Source organism: Erithacus rubecula (genome assembly GCF_903797595.1).
Source record: "Erithacus rubecula genome assembly, chromosome: 6".
Classification (NCBI taxonomy): Eukaryota; Metazoa; Chordata; class Aves; order Passeriformes; family Muscicapidae; genus Erithacus; species Erithacus rubecula.
The window spans coordinates 993,437-1,018,045 of record NC_136688.1 but is presented as its reverse complement, the minus strand read 5'-3'; the positions used below and the strand labels follow the sequence as shown (position 1 = coordinate 1,018,045).

Below are 24,609 nucleotides of genomic sequence, written 5' to 3'. Positions count from 1 at the left end.
TGTTAATGTCTGACTGCACGTGACTTTTAGGTATTGTCCAACACAATAATTCCTAAAGTGTTATGGATATTGATAAAATGCCATGAAGATTATGTTAATCATAACTCTTTTAAAATGAAATTTTTATTTATTCCCTTTTCCATTCCATTCATCCATGTTAAAACAGACATCTATGAAGTTGAGACTCTTGGATTCTGGTGTTTAGATGCACTTCAGTGAGGGCCCAGACTCAATGCTAACTTTAGAAGTGATTTCTTAAACATGGAGCAAACAAGTTTCACTCATACACGACAATAAAGAAATCTGTGATGTTTCAAATACTTGCACCCCTCCCATCCCAGAATCCATTCAGAATTACCTCAAGATTCAAATAAAAAGGAAATTTGCATTCTGTGTGGTGAATTAATGTTACTGGAGCAATCTGCCTCTTAGCAAGCTTCAATTTGCAACCACATTTTCTGGAACTATTTCAAGGGATGTAATTACAGCAGAAAGGGAGACTTGATATCTAAGAATGATGGAAATAGGGGCAATACATAGTGGAAAACAGCTGTTAGGATATTAGGATACAGCCACTACTGTTATTAGTTAAGAGGAAAGAGCAATGGTGAGAGTGGAAAGAGAAAGTGAAATTAATATTTATATTTATTCTGTTATGTTTTATGGTAAAAAGTAGTGGTAATTAGACAGAATTTTTAGAACAGTTTCAATTTTATCTCTAGAAGAGAAAGATAATTAATAATTTCATTTTCTCATGTCGGTACTTGTGTGCATATTAATTTGTTTTAAACTTGTCCATGTCTGAATATATTTCAAGAATTTTGGGACTATTTTTGATTCTCTTCTACTCTGGAAAAGGCAGATTTTACCTATGCTGCTTAAAATGAAACAGAGTCCTTTCCCTGCCAAATGTTAGCTGGGTTTTTTTTTTTTCCTTAAATGTCTTCAGTGGAAAAAAACAATTCAATGTAGATTTAATATAGGTATAAGAGAATTCAGTTGCTCATTTTCCTTCAGGATGACATTGAGACTTCAGTTTTCTTGAAGTCATATGATGAAAAATTTTGAATAATACCTTGCTGTGTCACAACACTGGTTTGAAAAGTGTGTGCATGCCTTTGTGTACACATAAAATGCATGGATTTTGTGAAAACTGAGTACCTAGTATTTTGACTGAGAAACTGTTGTCAAGCATCTTTTCTCTGACTTAATGAATATCTTCAAAACTACAGAATCTAAATTATATACATTTATTGCAACAGGTATAAATTTTGGGATCCTGTGAAAACATGTTAGAAATGTCCTGTGTGTTTTGGCTTTCAGTTCAGCTAATTCTTGGACATGTGGATGTATGTCATTGAAAAAACATCTCAAATGTTTCTGGTTTGTATTAATTATAAATATTTAGTTTTAGGAAAAGTATAACTGACCTTTGCTCTACATTAAAAATTAATCTGAAAAATACTTATTTCCGCTGCAGACAAAGTTAAGAGGGGTCATTTAATGCAACTCATAGGTAATTTCTGCCTTTTTCTTCTAGAAGAAAAGGCTGAGTGCAACTGAAATTCTGGGCAAAGATGTCATATTGCTTTAATCAGAGGAGCACTCTTTGGACCTAAGTTTCCTTGAAAAGTTACTTGTGTTTGGGTATTTACACAGGCTGTGAAGTTATGGAACTTAAGAGGTCAATGTAGAGTCTGAATCTGGTACTTTTTTTCAGATGCTCTGAAACCCAATATATTTGTGTCCTTATTATTATGAAGGGATAAAATCTTATTTTACATTTTTCAGTCTGCTTGTCACAGGTGAACCTCTCGGTCCCGTGAATTTATTGAAAGACGACCGTTCCTCCATGAGTTTCTACAGAGATTTTAATGTGTGGTAACAGGTGGAAGCAATCCATTTTTAAATCCTTTCTCTCTCTCCCCAAAAGGCAAAAAGTTGTGGAAGGTAGCCTTACTCATCCCTTTGCTCTGACGCTGTCTGGGGACACTCTGTACTGGACGGACTGGCAGACGCGCTCCATCCACGCCTGCAACAAGAGGACGGGGGAGAAGAGGAGAGAGATCCTGTCTGCCCTCTACTCCCCCATGGACATCCAGGTCCTGAGCCCGGAGCGGCAGCCCTACTGTAGGTCCTGCTTCCCCCCAGTGCCCCTGCAGGGCTGCTCAGCTGCCAGGCAGCCCCTCACTCACAGCAGGGCTCAGTGGGGAGTTCCAGACTTGGCACGCTTCTCGAGGGATTGGGTGCGAAAGGTGGAAGTGCTCGAATCCTGTACCTTGCTTTGAGTATTCCAGCCCAAATTGCTGTGAGTGAGCTCACTGTCCCAGGTGGTGGCAGAATCCAAAATCCAGGGCAGTGCTTCAGTGGCTTTTTTGGTTTGGAATATTTGAACACAACGGTACCAACTTTCTGGCATCTTTTTAATGCTGTTGCTTTTAAGACGACACTAAGAAATGCTTATAAATACTTATTTGTTAACTGCCACAAAATACATAATAATGTTGTGCTTATAAGTGCCATTTTTGCAGTCCAGGCTTGATCTCCAATACATATCAAATAGTTTGTGAATGTCTCAGTGTGGGAGAGTTTTAGTTATGAGCTTTAATATGAACACACATGTACTTCTATTTTTCTATATATTCTATTGAGCTGCCTGTATTTTATATGTGCATGTGATTACATGTGGCAGCTGGTCTAGGCTTTGGAGGTTTTTTAGGATTGTGAGAATGGGACTGAAAAGCAGTGTTGTAAAATGTATATAGTTGATTAGCTCTGGGGAAAATCAACTCTTGTCCGGAGGAAATTCTCTTGCCATTTGGCTTCTTTCTTTATGCCAGCTGTAAAATCTGCTTCCCTAAAGATAACATTTGTTATTTCAATGAAGTTTATAGGATGTGAGTAAGCAGGCCTGAAAGTAAGCAAAAGGAGTTTGGAGATCATCTTGGGGATGGAACATATGCAAGTTTTCCTTGAGGTTGCTGGGTATGCACAGCACCCTGGTCTGTCTCACAGCTCCAGATAAGAATTAGTCTGTGCTGAATTCTTGTCATTGCTTTTAGCTCCAGGAATGTCCCAGCCTTGGGTCATAGTATTTGAGTCAGTCACAAAGAAAATACAGCACATAGAGCATATGCTGAAAATAGCTCAGATGCCATTGACTTCATTAAGATCAGGCTTGGATTCCTTCCTCAAATTTCTTTTTTTTTTTTTTTTTTTGCTTTGTGAGTGTCACTGGAAGTAATGGAAGTCAAATTAGCAAGACATTTTGAGCTTTTATATTAAAGTAGTTCAGATGATGATTCAAACTACAGTTTTGTAGTAATCTTGCAAAAGTTGCAAATATTTTTTATAAGTGGCAATATTTATCCATATTTACTTATTAATATGGTTTCATGTCTTGCTGCCATTTTTTCCCCATCTAAAGGAGAGTGTTCAGTTGTCACATGTCCATTCTTGTCCTTTACATGCAACAGTGTGTTCCTACTATTATGTAGGAATTGTACAAATTGTTATGTTTTCTTTCATAGAACTGGTCTATGAATATTGCATACAACTCAATTTAGGTGCCCCTAGAGTTAAGATGCTGGGGAGGGGGGATATCAAGCATTTTATATTGTGATTCCTCTGTTTTTTAGCACTAAAACTTATGCCAGTCGTTTGGGATTTATAATTTCTTCTTCATGCAGGAAACAGGGCTTATGGGCTTCTAGAAAAATTAGAATAAATGTATTTTGTTTCTTGAAGTTCACACTCCATGTGAAGAAAACAACGGTGGTTGCTCCCATCTGTGCCTGCTGTCTCCACGGGACCCCTTCTACAGCTGTGCCTGTCCCACTGGTGTGCAGCTGGAAGATGATGGCAGGACCTGCAAAGCAGGTAAGAACTTGGCTTTTGTCTGCAGTCTCACTGTTGGTGTGGTTTGGGTTCACTCCTTCAGAGATGATCCTTGAAGTGACTTGAGAGGAGCTGCCTGATACACTGAAATGTCATTTTACATCCAAACCTCCTGACAAGCTCTCACCAAAGATGGTGATTTTTAGGAACCAAAGTTATCCCTTGTGGTAGAAGCCAGAGAATTTTGTTTGTATTTAGGGTTGCCAGTTCTCTGTAGGAATGAAGTATTATGTGGAATCCATTGCTGAAGGATTTTATTAGAAGTAAGTTAATGTGGGACATCTTTCCATTTGAACAGTGGAGAAACTTCTGCTTCCTCCCATTCATTGTCCAGAAGAGATCTATGATAAAGTAATGGTAGCTGAGTTGTTGAGATAAGTGAGAAATTACTATTCTAGGTGAGTTGTCAGTGTCCCTGAGAAGTAGGAGAGGATTGTGTCACGAGTAAAAAACTGTTTAGAGAATAGCTATAGAGTGTAGCCTTTAGGTAGAAAGTGTAACTAGGTGCATATTTTGTATCCACAGGTTGAATGAGCCTTGTGGTATACTTGGAAAACTTGTATTTTTCATTGATGAGAAAGCAATCAGTGTCTCAAAGTTGCCTTACAAAAGCAGGCAACTAACCCTGATGTGATGGTAGAGCACTAGGAGGCAAGGTTTTGGGGAGTGTTCTGCTGGCTGCTGCTGCCTCCAGTGTGCTTTTGAGTCTAATCAAATAATATCATCATTTTCTGGTGTGGTTTGATTCCTCTGCATACTAGAGCAAGCATAAGAGATGCCTTTCATTTGTGAACTAGAAGCACAATTTAAACACTGAATCTCCAGGGTTTAAGGGCCAACTTTATTAGCTCATCCTGCTGTAATTGAAAGGCTTATAAGGTAGTTTTGCAGCTGCTAAGAGACTTTTCCCTTTACTCCTTCCAGCTTTGGAAAGTTTCCCTTTCACAGCTTTTAAAAAACCTCATTGAATGCTCAGGACAACCTTTTGAGACGTTCATATTGACCTCTTGTTTCTGGCAGAGGGAAGGGAGGTCAGCCTTCTTTTGGCATTTTGGCAGATAGCACAGGCAGGAGCGACTGCTTATACTGTGCTTTCACCTTTCCATTGTCAGGCCAGACAGTCTGCCAAGGGTTTCCTGTCAAAGGAGGGAAAAAAAAGTGGGATGAGAACAGGAAATCTGGTTTTGCATAAGAATGTGGCTTTTTGGTTCAGTTTTCTGGATTATTTCTTTCCCAAGCTCCACATCTTTTGTTGCCTTGTCTGCCTTATGCCAACATCCATGTGCTTCTCTTTCCTATCTCGCTAATTAACTCCTTGATTGCAAGGAACTGACTTTTTGTTTGACTTTTGGTTTGTCTTTTTTGTTTGAGCCCTTTGTAGTGATGTTGTAGCAGGAGCTGCAGATCCACGGGTGTTCACCACCTCTTCATTTTGTTCCCTGTTGGCTTGGCCAGAGGTGCAAAAGTACAGAGTCCCTTGGGCATATGGGCTTCTTTGACTTCAGGCTGTTAAGTGAATCACACAAAAGCTGCTGGGGGTTTATGTGCAGAAGGAAAGAGTGTTCTGTTCTCAAAGTCCCTGTCCACATGAGGAGTTTACTGATGCAGATATAACTATATAATGTTATTGTATATATCTGTCAGGAAGAATTCTTGAGCAGAAAAGCCCCTGGGATGCCTTTGGTGATTTTAGTTCTCTTGAATATTCAAGCATACATACATTGGTAATGTTCAAGTGGGGACACTCTGTTGCTCTTTACAATGGTACAGGGCCCAGGCAATTTACAAAAAGAAAAAAAAAAAGAATTAAAGGACAGGCTTGAATTCAAGGACAGTGCCAGTATTTGCCTTGCTGAATTCTGTCTTTAATGAAACTCTGGATTTTTATACTTTGACTAAACTAATCATCGATATGCTGGAACCTTAAGTACTGTGCCTGTGTTAAAATAATAGTTCATTTCCCTGTAGTTTTAGATTTTAATGTTGATTCATTCTTGCATTCTCTCTGGTTCTAAAGAGTTGTTCTGAATAGATTTTTTTAAAAATACTTTTACAGTAAATATCCATCACTAATGATAGATAGGCAGATAGATAGACAGACAGATAGCAACTGGCATCAAGTATATGTTCTCCTCTGGGAATGTGTACATGTTTTGTGCAGGTAAATTTATTGTTTTGTAGACCCATGGTGCTAAGTCTGTTTTCCTCTGTTGGCTTGAAAATGTTCTGCCCTTCCTTGAAGTTCCCATATCAACAAGCAAGGGAGTTATAAATTTGGAAAGTAAATCAGCTGCTCCTGACCATGTGCTCTTAGCAGAGTGACCATTCAAGCTCTGGTCTTTGAAATGACTTAGGGGGTTGTGTTGGACCACTCCTGTCTTATTGGATGTGTCAAATACATGGTTTTAGGTAGGTGTCTGAACCTCATCTTGCTGGCATAGAAGGTAATGAAGTCACAGTCTGCAGAGCCTGTCAGAGTCTGGTGATTCTAGTTGTGCCTGTGGAGAGTGGCATACTCAGGAGCAACTGATAACACCTTATAGCTTTCAAGAATAACTGACTAGTGAAACTAATTGTCTCCAAATGGAGCTTTGGTTCTTAAATTGGCTAGTTTTCTTGATTTGTATTTCGTTTGGGGTTTTGTTTATTTTCATTTGTTTGAAAGCCTTTCCTAAGCTGACTTGAGCAATTGCAGAAAGGAACCAAAATTTGGTTGCAGTAATTTAGAAGGGTTGTGCAATTATACTAGCAAATAGGCCAGTTAAAAGCAGAGCAAAAGGGTGGAAACTTCACAAGCTTGGGGACTTTCTTTTAGTAATTTTGCTGACTTAGGACTATCCTGGAATTTTTCTTTCTTTTCATTGTTTAAGGATCACATTTATTTTCTTTATGAACAGGATTATTTTGATTCATGAGTCTTGTGTTCATGTGCAGTGTCTCCTTTCAAGAAGCTGTTCTTTCTCCTCTCCTTGTCTTGTCTCCAGCAGTAAATTATTTGTTCCATTTTTACCTTGCAGGGCAGTGACTTCAGGTGATACCTGTCACCTTTTTTGAGCAGATTGACCTTCCTTATGCTTCTCACTTTCCACAGTGCAGAGTGAATGGCATGAATTTACCTATAGTGTCTCACTCCATCTCTGCTGCACCTTTGGTATAATTTGTACCACTCAAAGTGAATGTTTCCAGATAAAATGGAGCTGGATCTTTGCACCCTGTTCTGCTTTTGTGGAGCAGGTTTATTTTGCTTTGCTGGGTGAAGCTGCAGTCTCCAAGTATTGGATGACTCCCCCTACTTTTTCCTTCCTTCTGTGGCTTGACCATGTGGTTCAGTTTAATCACATTCAGGGAAGACTAGATGTTTTTTGTGCATCTTGCCAGCTAATTGTGATTAAACCCTGGTCCCAGTCTCTTGTACAGCAGCTATGTGTCTGCATCCTTCGAAGGCTGGGCTGGTTTTTGTAAACAATATTCAGCAGCATGTTTCTCTTGTGTTTCTGGAAAAGATATAATTTCTTTCTGCTGTGTTCAGTGTCACTGGCATACAGCTATCACTGCAGGCCTTCTAAAGGAATGTCAGAAGCCTCATCTTTTTTCTAAGTGGATAAATTTCCTGTAAGTGGTCACTCTGACTTCCTAAATTCCCTCTGCCTGTCAGAGTTGCATTTCCAAAGGTTCTTACTCTCATTGCACATCATTTTCTGATATCATAGTTAGTCAAAGTATATGAACTAGCATTAGTTGGATAGCATTTTAAAACTTATTATCCAGAGCTGATACCTGCAAAATATTTTCAATATTCTGCACTTCATTCTCCCAAGTCTTTACTAGCTTGGCTCTATAGCTATGAAGCTCTAATAAGTAGGATAAACTGTGACTTCTGCTAATGTTCTTTTTTATTCTGTATTTTTAACTTCAGCAAGGACACTCAGAGCTGCACAATGTCAGAATTAGTCCAGATTTATGCAGATTCTGAAAACTGTGTACCCCTAGTTTTAGAAAAAAAATATTTTTAATGATTTTTGTTTTGCTTCTTACTAAATATGTAATCCTTGCTGCAGTATATAAATAAAATATATCAGTAAATGCTGTAGACTTTTACTTTGCTCATTATGCAAATTCATTGCAGCAATTTCACGTGGCCTGGGTATCATTACTTCTTGATCCATTTTCCATATCTAAATTCCTCTCTAACCCAATTTTAAGTCTCTATTAAGATGAAGTTTTTTTTACTTGCTTCCACATAAAAACACATACCAAAACAAGCCAAGCCTTTCTGTGACACTGGAGACTCTTGGAGATTTAATTTTTCTCTGATTTATTGTCTTTCCATTTGTGTTGGGAAAGGTCAGGATTGTGTTGCCTTTCTTGTGTTTGAAAGCAATGTGAGAGGCCTCTTGGTAAGAAGGAGTAAGGGTGGTTGAGGTGTAGATGTATTTGCATGCCATGCAAAGAGTAGATGGTGAATGTGACACCCAAATTTGCCATAGTTTTGGATAAATGCTTTTGATATTTTGAACTTTGCATAAAGTAGTGATGCCTGGGAGTAAGGGCAGTGCCAACTGAGGTGTGTTCCTGGAATACACTAGGCATTGCTCAGTATAGATCTAAGTCAGGAAGTGTCTGGACAATGCTTTTGGTCACAGGGTTTAGTTTTAGGTGGTTCTGCAAAGACCAGGGATTTGGACTCAATAGTCTTTTACAACTTGAGATATTCTATGATTTTAAGTAGACTGAGCAGGACTGTCTCCAGGAAGTGCTATAAAATATAAGTGATCCTCTGCCATAGCTGAAGACAAAGAATTTGGCTGCAAAAGGAGCCATATTGAAATGCTACTTTAGCTTTGCTTACACTGATGCTATTACTGAACTCAGAAGAAGTAAATGCCCATGTGCTGGGGGACAGATTTGAGAGCTGATGCTGCCCATGCAGTGCTTGCTAATAGATTGTTCCTATAAGTCTTTTCCTAAAGGCTGTGCAAAAAATATGTTAGGGATAAATATCCAAGATTGCATCGACTCCTGCTAGTGACTTAATGCTGAGGTGGTTGGCAGGTTGGATAGTGAGGCAGGTTCCTGAATTCACAATTATCTTAGTGGCTTCTTTACCACAGCAAATCTACCCTTATAGAAAAGGGAGTTTGCACTGCTTGAGATGTGGAAATTGAACTCTTGCTGTGCATCAGCATGAGCATTCCTTAAAGCCAGCATGAGAGCTGCTGCTGTATATTGAGCTTTAGGCATAACATGAGTCAAATGAAAAAAGTTACTCATTTCTAGAACCTTTTATATATTCAGTGGCAGGAGTTTGGTGCTTTTAAAGTGGCAACAAGGAGAATTTTTTTCTTCTTCTGCTCCCACTCCTCAAAAGTACCTCAGTTGTTAGGTACTTAGTAGAAATCCTTTTAGATATCTCAGTCTGGCTGTTGTAACTAGCGAGCTGCTCTTGGCAATAATATTGTCCCTGAAATGTCAGAATGTAAGTGGCCATTTGAAACATGGTACATTGACCCCAACTCACCAGAAGCATTTCTCCAGTGGAAGGCAACTGTTCTTTGCTTGAAAATGGAAGAATTTGGTGTGAGTTAGTCTTGTGAGGTGTTAGAAGTTGTAGGGTTTCTGCCAGGAAGGTGTGGCAGCTGCAGTTTCTCAAATAAATGAGGGAATTCTGTTCTCCCAAATGAAAACCAGAAAAAAGCCCCCATGTTTTCATAACTGGAAAAGAAAGTACTTGCTTCAGGTGTTTGGAGAGTCAGTTACCCTTTTCTAGCCTTGATCCTGTTTCTGAGGCAGTTGGTCAGGGTTGGCTACTTTTCCACGTGTCTTATTTCTCTGCCATTCTGCACATTGCAAAATAGAAAACAGAGTTTTTGGAACCTGCTGGCTAATACTGCAGGGCACATAGTGTTTTTTTTGTATGCAGGAGATAGAAGAGTATTGAAGGAAGAATTGCTAAGGCAGTTTCTTCCCATCTTCTGTATATTTCTTGGTGCACATAATACATTTTAAAAGTTTTGTCTGCGGTTCCTTGGTGAGCAATCATGAATTTATTACAGCAGCTAAGCCTGCAAGCAAGGCAAGCTGGCAGACAGATACCTTCATGGTGAAGTATTTACCTCAGGCCATTTAACCACTAGAGAACATTTCTTTGCCAACATGTCTTCCTGATAAATAAAGAGGAACAGTATGGATTAATCCAGACTTTCTGGTTAGGTAGATCAATCACTAATTGGAGAACACAGTCTTTGTGAGAAAGAAAAGGGTCAGGGAGATATTTTTTATTTGGGATAACTGCTGTAGAATCAGTTCTTTCAAGTACCTGGTAAGGCTTCTGCTGGCATTGTGTGAATAACTGTCTGGAGTGTTCCAGCACTTGGAAGATGCTGGAAGAGAAACCTGGTGTGTCAGTAGATAATCTCTGAGTACATTCTAGCATTGATTTGGAGCTGTATTGGGAAGCAGCACTCATGTCCTAATCTGTTTGTCACAAGATAAAAAAGGGAAAATTGTATTTTACCTTGTTTCCTAGAACCTTGACAGTGACTGGGTGTCTGTCTCTCCCTGTTGACAGCTTTGTGATTGAAATACAACTGTGGAAAAATATGGATTTTTTGTTGCAAGACTCTTTAATTTCTTAGGTGTTTTCTGTCCTCTGCCTGGTGTCTGACTACTGTAGGGGGATGTTATCCAGAAGCTGGAGGACTTTTTCTTCACTCCCTCTCCCTGTTGCACTCCCAAAGGTGTACTGTACTTCTTTGTTTATTGAGGATTTGTTGAAACTGCAAGTTTGTAAGTGAAAACTGTCCAGTAACGGGTACCTGAGAGTATGGGAAATCTAGAGGTTACCTCTTCTTGTTCTACTCCATTTCACAAAAATTTAATGAGTGGTTTTTTCCCCTTTATTTCTGTATGTAGATCTTTGTTTTGAGTCTGTTTTGCCCTTGCATTATTTAGTGTGTTATGTTGATTTGTTTATTTGCTTTATATGAAAAGGTTACATTATTTTCTATTCATAGCAACTTTTATGCTTCTCAATGGGGACTACTTTGTGTAGAGACAGAATGAAATAGCCTCATATGGAAATGGCCTTATTTTAATTTCACTGGATAAAAGCCATTAGAAACATTTCATGAGGAACAAACCTGGAGGGAGTGAGGAGCATTCTTGAAGGTCTGCCACATCATCTTCTAGTTCTGTTGTTGGTGGTTTTCCTGGGCTATGATGAATTAAAGTTTCTTTTCAAGCTTTGTTGGTGCATGTTTCAAATTGATGACTACTTTCCAGGACTCTGAAAGACTGTCTAGTTAGAGCTTATTTTTGTGGTTAGGGTTTTTTTGTTTTGGGTTATTTTTTTTTGGTGTGTGAGTGTAAAGGAAATAGCAACGCTCTCCCTTTTCAGCTCTGTTGAGTCTCTGGGTTTAATCTGGTTTTATGCTGCACAAGAACCACACCCTGGGTCTGCACTGAAAAGGTTTGCATGTAAACTTTGTTATCTTGCATTCACCATGTGCTGGGAACATACACACAGGCAAAGTCACCAGGACCCAGTGATAACTGCCTAAGCTGCTGTGGCTTGTCTGCTTCTTCCAGCATTGGGTGGCTGAGTCTGTTTTACTGCATCAATGTGAGACTGAGACTCTCCCTAGATTTGCAAACCCTAATTTGCAGCTGTTTGTATCTTTTTTGTTTGTTTTGTTTTGCTGTCTTACTTTTTTCTTGATTGTGTCAGCTCAGAATTGAATTTTCTGGAGCTTCATCAGACTTGGCACTTAATAAATAATGCTTAAATTTCAAAGCATTGTACAGTTTTCAGCCTCGGAGAGAGCTGGTGGGGTGTAAAGTATTTATTTCTGTTTGTGTAAAAGATGACAGCAGTGCAGAGAAACTTAATATGTTCAAGGTCTCTTGCTGAATGAGAAACATCTGCAATTAGAAGTCAGTAGAAGTGGTATTGTAGAAAACCTACTGCATTTCTGTTAATTTTTAAAATATGTTAATTATGTATCTTGTTGAATTAATGAATTTTTGATTCTTGTCTCTGTGCATTTGAGGTGTTACTGCTAAAACTGTTTAACAGAAACCAGGTGGTAAAATGGATGTCAATTCTAAAGTCAGTTATTCCTTACTCTGAGCCAGTGGGACTTTGTATCTCCAGCAGAAAGCAGGTACATGTAGACTTGAAAACCTTGCTTTGTGAGGAAACACCACAATCCAAAGCCTACTGCTTTTTCTAGCAGTAGGGATTTCTGACAGACTTTTTCTTGGCTCATCCTTTCTCCTATGGCTTGCAATGAGCTGTTCTTAAGAATTCTGTGCAAAGGGATGTTAATTTTTTTGTTGTTGTTAATAAAGAGTAGAAGCTGGGAGATGAGATCTGTAAGGTAACAGTCAGGCTTATCACTTACCATTTTCAATTTTCTCTTCTCTGTCTTTAAAGCACAGAGAGAATAGTCAGACCCAGGGCAGGGTAAGATTTAGTTGTTCAAGTGCTTTGAGGTATTTGAAATCTATGTGTAAGGGCAGCTTCTTTGCTTGGTACAGGAACAGCCAGATGGCTGTGCTGACCTTTGGTTCTGATTAATACCAATGCAGTTATGGACTTATATTAATGCTGTTTTGAGTAAATCTTAAGAGTTATCTACTCCTCTGGCAGTAATAACTTCTCAAAACTTCGTGCTCACAAGTGCAGTACTGGGCATATAAACATGAACTTGTCTCACAGGAGCTCTGTCCTAAACTAGGAAAGGGTAACTGGGATTTCTGTCTTGGAACAGCTTTTTCTGGAAGAAGCATTACTTTTGTCCTAGTCAGCTGCTTTGTGCTAATGATCTTATAAGCTGTGCAGTTTAATTAATATTCCATTTGTGGGATTTCATTTTGGTGGCTGTGTGAATGTGTCAAAACTCTGATTTGTAGGTGTTTTTTCTGGTTCAGGCAAAGTTAGTAGTCTGCTGCTATGATAGTGGAAGAAGCAGGGAGACAATGGCTTTTCACTGTAACATGCAGACAGATATGATGTAATTTATGAGTTACGTAAGTGCTCTGGTATTTCCTTTCTTTGTCACAATTGTTAGTTTTCCTTATGCTTACTTACCTTTCAATTAAATCAAGTCCTGTCTGAATGTGGCCACTCAAAACATTCTTTCAAAGAAACCTTTCCTGTTTCTATTTTGCTGGTTGCACACTCCCACTGGTTTTAAATTGCCTGTGTAATGTCCAGTTGGAGAGTACATGGCCAGCCTTTCACAGCCACACAGTCAGAAGAAGCAGTCCTGCCTTCCTCTCAGACTGAAAGATAAAGAAAGGCCTGAACTGGAATGCATAGTGCTGTTCATATTGCAACTGGCTCTAGTAAGGTAACCGAGGAGAATTTTAAAAGTTAAGTTAAAAGTTAAGAATGTTAAAATAAAAAGATTTTCCATTTATTTCTAGGTATTGCTAAAGTTTGTTTCAACTCCTTAAATATTACTGTTTTCTGGGGAGGTTGAGGAACAAGAAATAGGTTTTACAGAGTTTTGTTGATTTAAATCCAGTCAGTTTCATTACATCATTTTTCTTTAACTGTGAAGAGTGACTAATATTAAACACTTGTGCAAGGTGTTGGAGTTGTTTTGAATATTGGAAAGCTTATTCAACAGCATGGCAGTGTTACCAGTGTTTATCCACTCCATGTTTTCTCCCAGAACCATACTCTGGCCCCCTCTTGCCATATACTGAAACTTTGCCAGGTAATTCACTGTATTGCAACAACCAGCAAAATCTCTTGCTTTTTAGATTTTTTTCATTTATCATGCTGTGCTCAAACATCTTGTAAAGGAGTTGCCTGCAGTCAAAATACTTCTAACACACTCTTTTCAAAAAACACCATTTTGTTCTTTGGAGCAGAGCTAAAATCTTTCCTGTTTTTACAGTATCTGATTTTCTCCCCACAAGTTTAGAGGTTTCCAGAGCTGTTTGTAATGAGACTGAGTCTGTACATGCAGGTGCATGCTCATGCATATACATAAAACTGGGGGATGAGTCCTACAATGGGTCATTGTTCTAGCCTAATTAGCAGGCAGACAAATGGGAAAGGAATAGCATGGCCTTTCCTGGCAAAGATTAACAGAGGCAGCCACTGCAGTCCACATGTTTAGGTTGGGTGAATAAATTGGAGCATTTGTTACTGTGTTATAGATGTCTTGTTACTTGTCAAATGTGAAGTGGGCCAAGGGAAGAATAAAAAAGGGTCTTGTCAGGCTGGCGAGATGGCCTGTTTTGCTGCTGTCAGCTCTGATTGCAGTTAATTTTGCAAATAGAATACAGTTGCCATTTCCAGCAGTGAAGCATGAATTTTTAATAACAAAAGCATAAACCAGCCAAATGAAAGCAAGCATGATATCCTAGCATAGATATTAAAAATACTGATTTCTGGGTATGGCAGGAAAAACATCTTGTGCAAGTGCCAAAAAAAAAAAAAAAAAAAAGGAGTGGGTCTCCTAACCTCTTTCTCTAGGATTTATTAATTGCAAATACAGTGTAGTCTTCTTATTTAGTTTTTGGTTGGTTTTTTTTGGTTGTGTTTTGTTTTTGTTTTTGTTTTTTGTTGGTTTTTTTTTTTTTTTGTGTGTAAACTTGGTTATTGTTCTGATGCCCCATCCCTGGAAGAGTTCAAAGCCAGGTCAGGTGGGACCCTGAGCAGCCTGATCTGGTGGGTGGCATCCCTACCTATGACAGAGGGGTTGGAATCAGATGATCAAGGTCCCTTCCAACCCAAACCTTTCTGTGATTTTATGTCAACCAGAACAGCTCTTTAGCTCTTAATGGTTTTAGATCTACTGAAAATTTCTCTTGAAGGTCTGCAGAAAGCTTGGGCTGAATAGAGAAAAATAAGCTGTTCAAAATTTAAATCTGTTGAATAAATAAAACAATTTGAATTTGGTTATTTTAAAATACTTTCCAAATAGAAATTTTAGATTGATCTAGTTCCTCCTGGTTTTCTATTTATGGTTTGCATAGAAAACTTTTCATAAGCTTTTACTGAAGTGCTTGGTTGCTGCAATTGTGATGTCAGAATAGCTTGCATTTCCCACTCTTCTCCAAAAAGACTTTTGTTCATTGTGTGGTGTTATAAATAACCATGTTGTAACAGTTAGCAGTTCTGTTGGGAATTTTTTGATCCTGTGGTTAGAGAAGTGACTGCAGTAAGAGAGATTTTTGAAGATGAAGTTAATTAAATATATGTTATAGCACTTTAGCACTAGGTAAATAGCTGGCTGTAATGTGCTAGGCAGATTCTAGGGTATCTAGGATAACACTGGGCAAGTCACAGCACAGCACTTCTGCAGCCTTGAAAACATTCCTACCAACATTAATAATCAAAATACCTCCATGATCCAGATAAAACTAATGAGCCAGACAAGCGTGTTCGTCCAGGTTTCTAGAGAGAGCCAGTGTCGAGTTCTCCTCTCGTGATGTGCTCAGAGCCTGCTGCCAACTCCTTCTCTCTAGCAGAAATGTGTTAATGGAGTCAAATACAGTTATAACCAACTGTAATTTTAAACTGTGTTGTAATAAAAGATGGGATTTTTTGCACCTATCAAAATGACTCATGATAACAATCTCAAGTGGGGCGTGTAGCGTAGTGATAAATGCTGTGGTAACATTTTCTCTCTTCACGTGTTTTTCTAAGGTTCAAGGATGTAGGTGCATGTCTGACAAGTCTTTTTGTGTAATATTTCACTTAATTTTAAGCATCCCTAGGGATTGGCCAGGTAGCTCATTCTGGGGCATCCCATTCAACTACCAATTGTCAGCTGAAGATTTTCTTTGTGTTCACTAGATCAGCAGGAAGAAGTTTTCTTCTTCATGTTTATTTTTAGTCATATAAGTCCACAAGACAGAACTGAGGTTAGGAATATATCTGCAGTAGTGTTTACTTAGAGAAAAAGAGCAGCTGAATGTGTCAGAAAGAAATTGTTTCTTTTGGTTTGCAAGAAGATTTCTGATGTAGCTGGTTTGGAGTGTCTGGGCTGCCCTGTTCCTGGGAAAAATAATACTTTGCATGCAAATGAATATGTAGTCTTATGCAGAGGTGAACCTATCACAGAGCTGGATGAGAAAAATCTGAGTCTAATTGTTGCTGCTGTGAGGAAGTGAAGGTTGTTTTGGTGCTACTTGTGAATTTTATGGGGTGTTAACAGTGTATTTCAGCCTATTGTCTAGTCAGCATTTCTAGGCATAATCTGAACTTTAGACTGATGGTTCCTTGCTCTGAAATTGTTCACAGTGAACCTGCAATCCCTTGTGTGAAGAAGCAAAACATATGCATTTGATTCTTATCTGTTTGTTCCCATGCAATGAGGCTTGTAATGTTGGTTATCCTAGAAATACATGTAATATTGGTAATTGCTGTGTTATCACTTGCTAGGCGTGTATTCTTCTTCACTATTCTTGTACTTCAGTATTAAGGTTATGATTGCAGATACATTGATATAGTAGAGATTCAGAAGTTAAGGAGGATATAAACTTGAGTGCTCTTGGTGTATGAACAGCTGCCATGTTATTCCTTGAGTATTATCCACCTCTCTTGGACCTTTCTTCCCTCTAGGGCGTGTTCCCATGAGATTGTTTCAAGAAGATGCCTGAAGAGATCAGTTCTCTCTTCAGGATCTTACTCAGGACCCCGTTTCTTCATTCTGCACACGTCGTGGTCACTGCAGCCAAGGCTGCCCCCAGCATTCACATCCCAGAGAGTTCTTTGTTGTTGGCTAGTACAGGGTCCAGCAGCACAGCTTCCTCACTGGCCTCTCCACCTGTGTTAGAAGGTTGTAATCAGTGCTGTGCAGGAGTCTCGTGCTCAGCTGTGTTGTTTCTCCAGCAGAGATGGGGGTGGCTGGAGTTGCTCATAAGAACCAGAGTCTGTGACTGTGAGGCTCCTTCCAGCTGTCTGTAAAAGAGCTCATCCACTTGCTCCTCCTGGTCTGGTGTCCTGTAACAAACACCCACAGCAGTGTCACCCTGACTGGTCTGTTCTTTAATCCTAACCCATAAACTCTTGACTTGCTCATTATCCTCCCTGAGACAGAGCACCACGTGTTCCGTGTGTTCTATTAAATAAAAAGCAACACCAACATCTTGCCTGTCTTTTTAAATGTGTAATTTAAAACCCTTCTGTGTTTGTACAACACTTAGATGACTAGATACATCCCCTTTTCCATGTTGAGTTTTGAGGCCTGAATTTTTACTTGACTTGCACTAAACAAGTTAAATTCCCATAATGAAATATTTCAGAAGCATGTAGGCTAGACATAAAACTTTGTTACAGGAGGTGTTTATTCTGCTGTAGTTGCTGTGTCTCTCTTGCTTTGCTGTCCATGAATGCATTGGCTTTCATTCCTCCCTTTTCTCCAGAGGGTTTTTGAGTTCTGAGTTGTTGTTTCTCTCCTTCTACCTAAGCCTCTCTCAAAGTGATGCTGTCCTTGTCAGACCTTGTCAGCTGATGCTGACTGGGAGAGGCACTCCTGCTGGAGCCCCTCACTGTGCCAGCACAAGTGTTTGTGGAGCTCTGCAGGTCTGGTTGTTAACTTAGGCTGATGGCTTTATTTCTGCAGAGTTAGTTTTTGTTGGATTAGCTCTTTGGTGTGGTTTGCAGCACACAGCCATGGTACAAGGCCATGCTGAGCTTATGTGTGAGAGCAGGTGATACAGAAGGGAGAACAAGCAGCCCATGGCCAGGAGAAGAGCAGCACTGCTTCATCCAAGAGTTGTGATGGCTGGAGGTAGTTCAAAATGCTTAAATGATATTAAAATACTGCTCTTTTAGATAATTTCTCTCACTATACCATTGTGCCCTGAGCACTATTTCTTTTCAGAGCTTGAGATGGTATGTGGGGGCTAAACCCTGATTTACAAACTCAAAACCAAATCCAGCATCCATAGTGGATGTGAGTTTGGTTGTGTTGTATGATGGATTTAACTTCTGTGTTTCCAGAACTACATAAGTGTGTCTAGGTGTGAAATATTTCTGGAAGAATGTTCTCATGAGGATTTGAATTTCTGTTACTCTTAGAGGGCTCAAAATATATGTCCCCATGTTGACCATTTTCATTCAGTCTCAGCTATTGGGGAAACTGGAAATTGCCACCTCCTAGTCATGCTTGTTGGTCTGGATGAAACACAACAAATTACTTTTGTTCAGGTTTCCAGTTTCGGAGAATTGCTAAACAATGAAATTTCCTTGCCAGTTTTCAAAATACACAGCATCAACTTGATAACAGAAGTAGGAAAAAACCCACATACTTCCTTTTGTACTGAAGTATGGATGGATGGATGTGGGGAAACTTTATTAAGCAACTGCACATTTTGCTGTCTGTCCTCATTTTTGCACTAATAAAAGAAGCTGCCACTCCAGTGTCAGACAACACTGAAGATGCCATTTGTCCTTGAAATGTACTCCAAGTTGTTGTTTGACACCCTTTCCACAAGCATGAAAAGTTTTCATTGGGGAGAAAGAATAGAGGAAAGAAAAGAACAACAATCCTATTGCCTATTTGCGTCAACTTTGGCCAAATGATAAATACTTGCTGTGGTTGTGACTTGTTTTCTTGTTGGACTGTCTGGAGTAAATCATTAATGGAATTTGTTTACAAAACACTCCAGTCTTCTGTTAGCCCCTGTCGTTTACTGCATAGGGCATGTGTGAAAACTTGTCTAGTGCACTGATAGAGCTAGTGAGACATTTGGCTGAGCAAGTCTCTATAAAGTGATGAAATATTTGGACCTGCACCCACCAAATTGTTTGGTTTTAGATTCTAGAGACAGATTGTTATGGTCTGTATTTAGTTTAGAAGGCAGGGAGAAATTGTCATCTCAAATATAAGCCATTCTATATTTTCATGGAAGCTTAATGTCCCTATTTAAGGAAATCTCTTCTTGTTACAGCAACAGTAGCAGTTCACAAGCTGCTGTGCTCTACTGGAATCTTCACATCAGTGGCAATGGAAATGATGCCATGAATGCTTTTCTCCCCAGGTGCTGAGGAAGTCTTGCTGCTGGCTAGAAGAACTGACTTGAGGAGGATTTCCCTGGACATGCCGGATTTCACGGACATCATCCTGCAGATAGACAACATCAGGCATGCAATTGCCATTGACTATGACCCCGTGGAAGGCTACATCTACTGGACTGACGATGATGTCCGGGCGATTCGCCGGGCCTACCTGGATGGCACCGGGGCCCAGACCCTGGTGACCACGGAAATCAACCATCCAGATGGCATTGCTGTGGATTGGGTGGCCAGGAACCTCTACTGGACTGACACGGGCACGGACCGCATCGAAGTGACCCGGCTGAACGGCACCTCGAGGAAGATCCTCATCTCAGAAAACCTCGATGAACCTCGAGCCATAGTGCTCAATCCTGTCATGGGGTGAGTTTTGGGTTTGGTGAGAGCCCTGTGGTAGGTCTTGGGATGCAGCTTGTGGTCTCCTGACACTGAAAGCATGCAAATTGCAGGATGATGTGTGTACCATTCGTCAGATATTCAGGAAATGACTGGTTTGCCTTTGATTCATCCCTTTAATAACTGTACATGAAAGGTGACTTTAAATATAGTGCTCTTCAATGAACTTACACATTGGGTGTTCTGTTGAATTTTCTTTGCATCTTCAGTGTGATCCTAACTATGAAAGAATTGGGCCACCGCATATTTTCAGTCATTTAATTTATTTACTGCTCAAATTTTATATTGTCTTCACTGGTTACAGTTTGAGTTTGCTTGTTTGCTGCTCGGGGGAAGCAGAAAGCAAATTCTTTCAAAAGCAATAGAGACCTTAACTCTTGTCTTGCTTGTTGCATGTGTTAACTGTTCTCCCTTTTTTCTCTTTTTTTACAGCTACATGTATTGGACAGACTGGGGTGAAAGTCCAAAGATAGAATGTGCTTATTTGGATGGCTCAGAAAGGCGAGTTCTGGTGAATACATCCCTTGGGTGGCCTAATGGCTTGGCACTGGATCTTGAAAAAAACAAGCTTTACTGGGGAGATGCAAAAACTGATAAAATTGAGGTGAGTAACAGAGCCATATTTGGGTGCATTTGTAGAAAAAAAGTGCATTTCTCATATGCAGCTTTGTCTTGGGTACATTTACCCATTTTTGGATGAGTCTGTTGTTTCATTAATATTAAAATGATACTTAGCATAACAAGACGTATTTGAGAAGAAAGGAAGTACATTCATGTGGTTCAGAAAATTTCTGCCAGAAAAGGTATGTTTGTTATGTCTACATTGCTCCAAGTGTAATTTAATTGCTTGAAATCACAGGTTTTACCCGAGGCTTTTGCAACAAATTGGGACACTCAGGTAAAATTTGTTTAAAAGATGTTTTGGCTTGTTGCTTAGAGCTGCTATCTAAAATTGCTGGATGCAAAAGACAGTACAAGGTTCATGTACAGGAGCCAGTGAATATGAAGGCCCTGGAAAGTCGTATTTCAGGATATTAATGATTATGTGGTGTCCAGATTTGTGGACAAGAAGTAATTTTTAATGTAGCTACTGCTTTGAAAACAATATAGGCAGTCTGTGCTTGAAGCTGAGGAGGGAAATTTCTACCTTGGTCATGGCCTGTGAAATCCATTGAGTTTTTTGTTTAGGCTACTAGTAGCATATGCAACATTTTTTGGTAAATAATTTAGATGAATGGATTTTGAGGAATGACCGCTTTCTAAAGATTTTGCCATCAGGAAGAGAGGAAACCAGACTGTCTGCTAGCTCCAGAAATTTAACTTCAGGGTTTGGCAGTAGCTAATGCTGAGTCTGATGACTACCAGAGAGATCCTGTCTCCCCTTGCCTTTCAGCTTGCAGGACAGGGAGCATTCCAGATGCCACCTTTTATAGCTGTGGTGAAAGTTATGCCTGGTGTTTCATGGGGTTAAGCAATCTGTTCAGTCTGTCTCACTTCACTGTCAGGCAGCAAATCCAGCAATCCTGTTTGGTTTGACATCAAAGTCCAGGAAAATGAGAGAAACCAATGTAAGGGGTTTTTATTCACTTAGTTTTTCTTTTTTTTTTGTGCTACTCTACTGGTCCTAATATGCACAAAACCTCACTGTGTGTCATTTGAAGTGGGGCATTTCCAGTTTCACTTGCTGCTGGAGTAATTAATCATAAACTCATTTTCCTGTGCTTGTGTTTTGTTGCCAAGAACGTGCCATTTTAGTAGCAGCCACTCTGTCCCAGTGATTTGTTCTGAATGTATGCATGTTGCATCCACAGCTTGTCAGAAACAAAAATCAACTGACTTCAGGTTCAAAAAATATATCTGTATTTTATATTATAGTTGACCCAGCTGGGATTTTTCTTTTTTCCCAATAGACGCCTAAAACTACCTTGAAACATGTTACAGGATAAATTTAGTTTCAGTTATCACCTAAAACCAGCATAAATGGGATGGTAGATAGTAAGCTCTAACTATTTTGTAGCTCATTAGGTAGCAAAAGGAAAAAAAAAAAGCAACTGATGATGGTTTGGGTGATTTACTCCCTTGCTACACTGTAAGGAGGGAGTTCTAGCTTCTTCTTAAATAATGTTCAGGTTTGTGCTGAGTGCTTCTGAAAAAGAAAGTCTTCAAGTATTTTGCCCCTACACAGTTCAGAAAGTTGAGCTCTGCAGCTGCATTCTACTGCAGGAGGCAAGGGAATTGTGCTGCCTTGTCTGTGCTGAAGATGGGATCCCAAACTGTTGTTAGATGGTAATTGAGAATTGCTTTCATCACATGGCTGCCTTCAACTGCTTTCCACACAGAACAACACACAGGAGTGAATATAGCTTGTGCATATTTGTGTGTATCTCTGCTTGGTATTCTGCTCTGGTTTCTGGTATTTTAGATCTGCAGGGAGTCATCTTACTCTCACTGGGAAGGCCTGTTTGAATTTAAAGTTCTTAAACAGTGAATGAACTTTGTACAGCTTGGAAATTTGATAGGCTGAAGGCATCTGTCCTGTTTTTCCTGGACCTCGGGTTTGAAATGTCCTGTGAATGCCCCTGGGTTGGTTGGTTGGTTTCAGGGCTGGTTTTGTTCAGTTCTGGTAACACACTGTGATGTTAATTTTGGGTGCACTCTTCCTCAGTTAGAAAATAAACTCTGCAGAGCTGTTGAGGGTACCGGGCATCACCCTGTACCAGGAGACTGTGTTTTATTTGTGCTTGGAGAACTCCACAGGGTGAAAGCAGCAGTTACCCTTTCCTGCCAAAACCCCTGTGCTAACCTTCCCATCTGCAGCATTCAGCTGGGACACAAAGGGCTCAGTCACTTTGCAAGCAGTTTGCATCCTGGAGAAACCACTTGGCAAGGCTTGTCAAAATTTTGTGTGACAGGAGCCTACGGGGCTTTCCCTGCAAATTTGGCACCCTGTGGTAACATTGTTCCCAGGTTTTAAGTTTATTTTTTAAAATTACTTTGACAAAGAGTATGGCAAGTAGAAAATAGATAGCAAATTTTGAGTCATGTCTGTCAAAATCGTGTGTTTGTCCACGCAGCTTGAGCTACAAATAAAGGGCATGGATTAATCCAACTGAACTTTGGATTTTACTGACAGAGAAAAGTAACTTTCCAGGAACAAACAGCAGATTAATAAGGATTACAGGGTTCCAGCAGAGAGAGAAGCAAAGGCCCACGTGTATAGTTTCCTAATTCTCCTTTAAAAAAAATTGTGGCAAGCCAGGTTTTCCCATGTATTATTTCTTCAGTATTTGCTTGAAGTGCCTAAGGTATAGTTGCATAATGAGCAATTATGAAATTTTCAGCTGCCTGTCATTATATATGCTTTTTAGTTGAGCTTGTGCAATATTCTAGGAGTAAGTATTCAACAGAGTAAGTATTCCCCTCATTCCCCTCTTCCCTTTCCCCTCTGTTGACAAATGTCCCTTGTTTGTTTTTTTTTTCTGGGAGCTTCATAATCACATACACAATAATATAAAACATACAGTAAGTCTTTGCAAGTTTCTAGGGTGTTTTAAGTTTAAAGTGTAAGTCAGCACCAGATGACAATGATGAAGTTCACTGAAATTTCTTTCCAAGGTGCAGTTGTGTGGGCTGTAAACTTTATAATTAGTGTGTTGTTGACCACATTCTGCATAATATTGTAAAAGGATATTTGGAACAATTTGCAACTTAAATATAGGAGTAGGACTTGTGGAAGTTATTTGTACTGGGGAGAAAAACCAATAATTAAACTAACTTAATGCTGCTTTTTCTAAACAACTCCAAGTATACATCACATATTACAGTTTATTTTCCAGTTATTTGACCTAAAAGATGCAGTATTTAGTTTATACATTAGACATTTTCTCATTATTGATACATTTTTGTGTGTGTGTGTTTCATTTTTCAGCAAAGGATTAAAAAAACTATGTAATATAATAAACTACTACTGAAACAAGCAAATCTTACAGGAAGAACAACTAATATAAATTTATTGCCACATACTAATTAGCTGTAAAAACTCAAAGCATTGCTTTTCTATAAATATAAATACATTTCAGAAGACCTAGTTTATACTTAGATTAATCTAAGTAATTCCCCCACTGCATATTTATACTAATATATGAGAACAGAAAAGTTAAATGGATATAGAAATAAGGAATGCATTGATTGAAATTGCAGATCTACAATCTTAGATCAGTCTAAATAGGCAGGTGCATTAATAAAATAACTTGGTTCATAATAGTGAGGGAGCCTTAATGTCAGTGGGGGTTTTTTGAAAGATTTCAGTGACATTCAATTCAATTTAAAAATGTGGCAAAAAATGTTATTATTTGAAGTTTATGCTGTGGTCCTTAGATGAATGAGATATGTATCTCCTATACTTTTTCTATATCTTGTGTTTTTACTTCTGATAAATTAGTAAATCACATCCTTTCCAGCTGCAAGTGCTGCATGTCTGAAGGGATATGGATCATTTAATGTTGGCATGCCATATGTTAATGTTGAATAGCACATGCCAGAATTGGGCTGGCAAACCTCATGTTCATCCCTGCAGTTCTTGTAGCTCTGTTCAGCACTGTATTCCTGCCCCTCCTTGGGATGCTGCCACTTCTGGTTTTCTCTTTGCAATGCTCTGCTCTCCTGACTGGCATTAAGGTGCTGTTGAGGAGTGACATGTTTGTGGCTGTTGGGTATGCTTTTTGTTGGGGATTGTCTGTGTGGTTTGTGAGCATTATAAGCAGTGTGTTTTTATTAATCTGAAGTAGCTGTTAGGCCTAATCAGTGCTCTGTGTTTAGCTTGAGGAACCAGAAAGCATGAATGCTGTTGTAGATGGATGGGGATTTTTGTGTTTTGCTTGAAGGGAGCAAAACAGTAAACTTCTATCACATGAGATCTCTGTTTGTAGCAGTGTCCACAGACCTGTATAACCAACTATCTTTTAAGCTTCTGGAGGGGTATAATCTGTACTGATGAGCTTGGGGCCAGGTTTACACAAAGAGCCACATAACTGCTGTAGAATAGAAGGAGTCATTTGGAGGAAGGACTACCTTAAAATGTTGTTACAGGGTTCTTTCTTTTATCACTCAGAAAGGGTGATAAAATACTGGAATTGTCTGCCTGGGAAGGTGGTGGAAGAGTCACCATCCCTGGATGTGTTTAAAAAAATGTGGCACTCAGTGCCATGGCTTATCTGGGGTCTTAGGGTATGTGTTGGACTTGATTTTGAAGGTTTCTTCCAACCTTGTGATTT

The 24,609-nt window shown here is 39.3% G+C and overlaps 1 protein-coding gene across 1 annotated transcript in view; it reads left to right on the top strand.

The window, feature by feature from the left end:
- Positions 1–24,609, top strand: part of LRP5 (LDL receptor related protein 5) — a 126,026-nt gene that overhangs the window by 45,567 nt on the left and 55,850 nt on the right. Inside the window, exons 4-7 of the mRNA XM_079308291.1 lie at positions 1,934–2,130; positions 3,748–3,879; positions 18,907–19,303; positions 19,769–19,940. Coding sequence (XP_079164417.1) covers positions 1,934–2,130; positions 3,748–3,879; positions 18,907–19,303; positions 19,769–19,940 — 898 coding nt within the window. The remainder of the gene's footprint in view (positions 1–1,933; positions 2,131–3,747; positions 3,880–18,906; positions 19,304–19,768; positions 19,941–24,609) is intronic.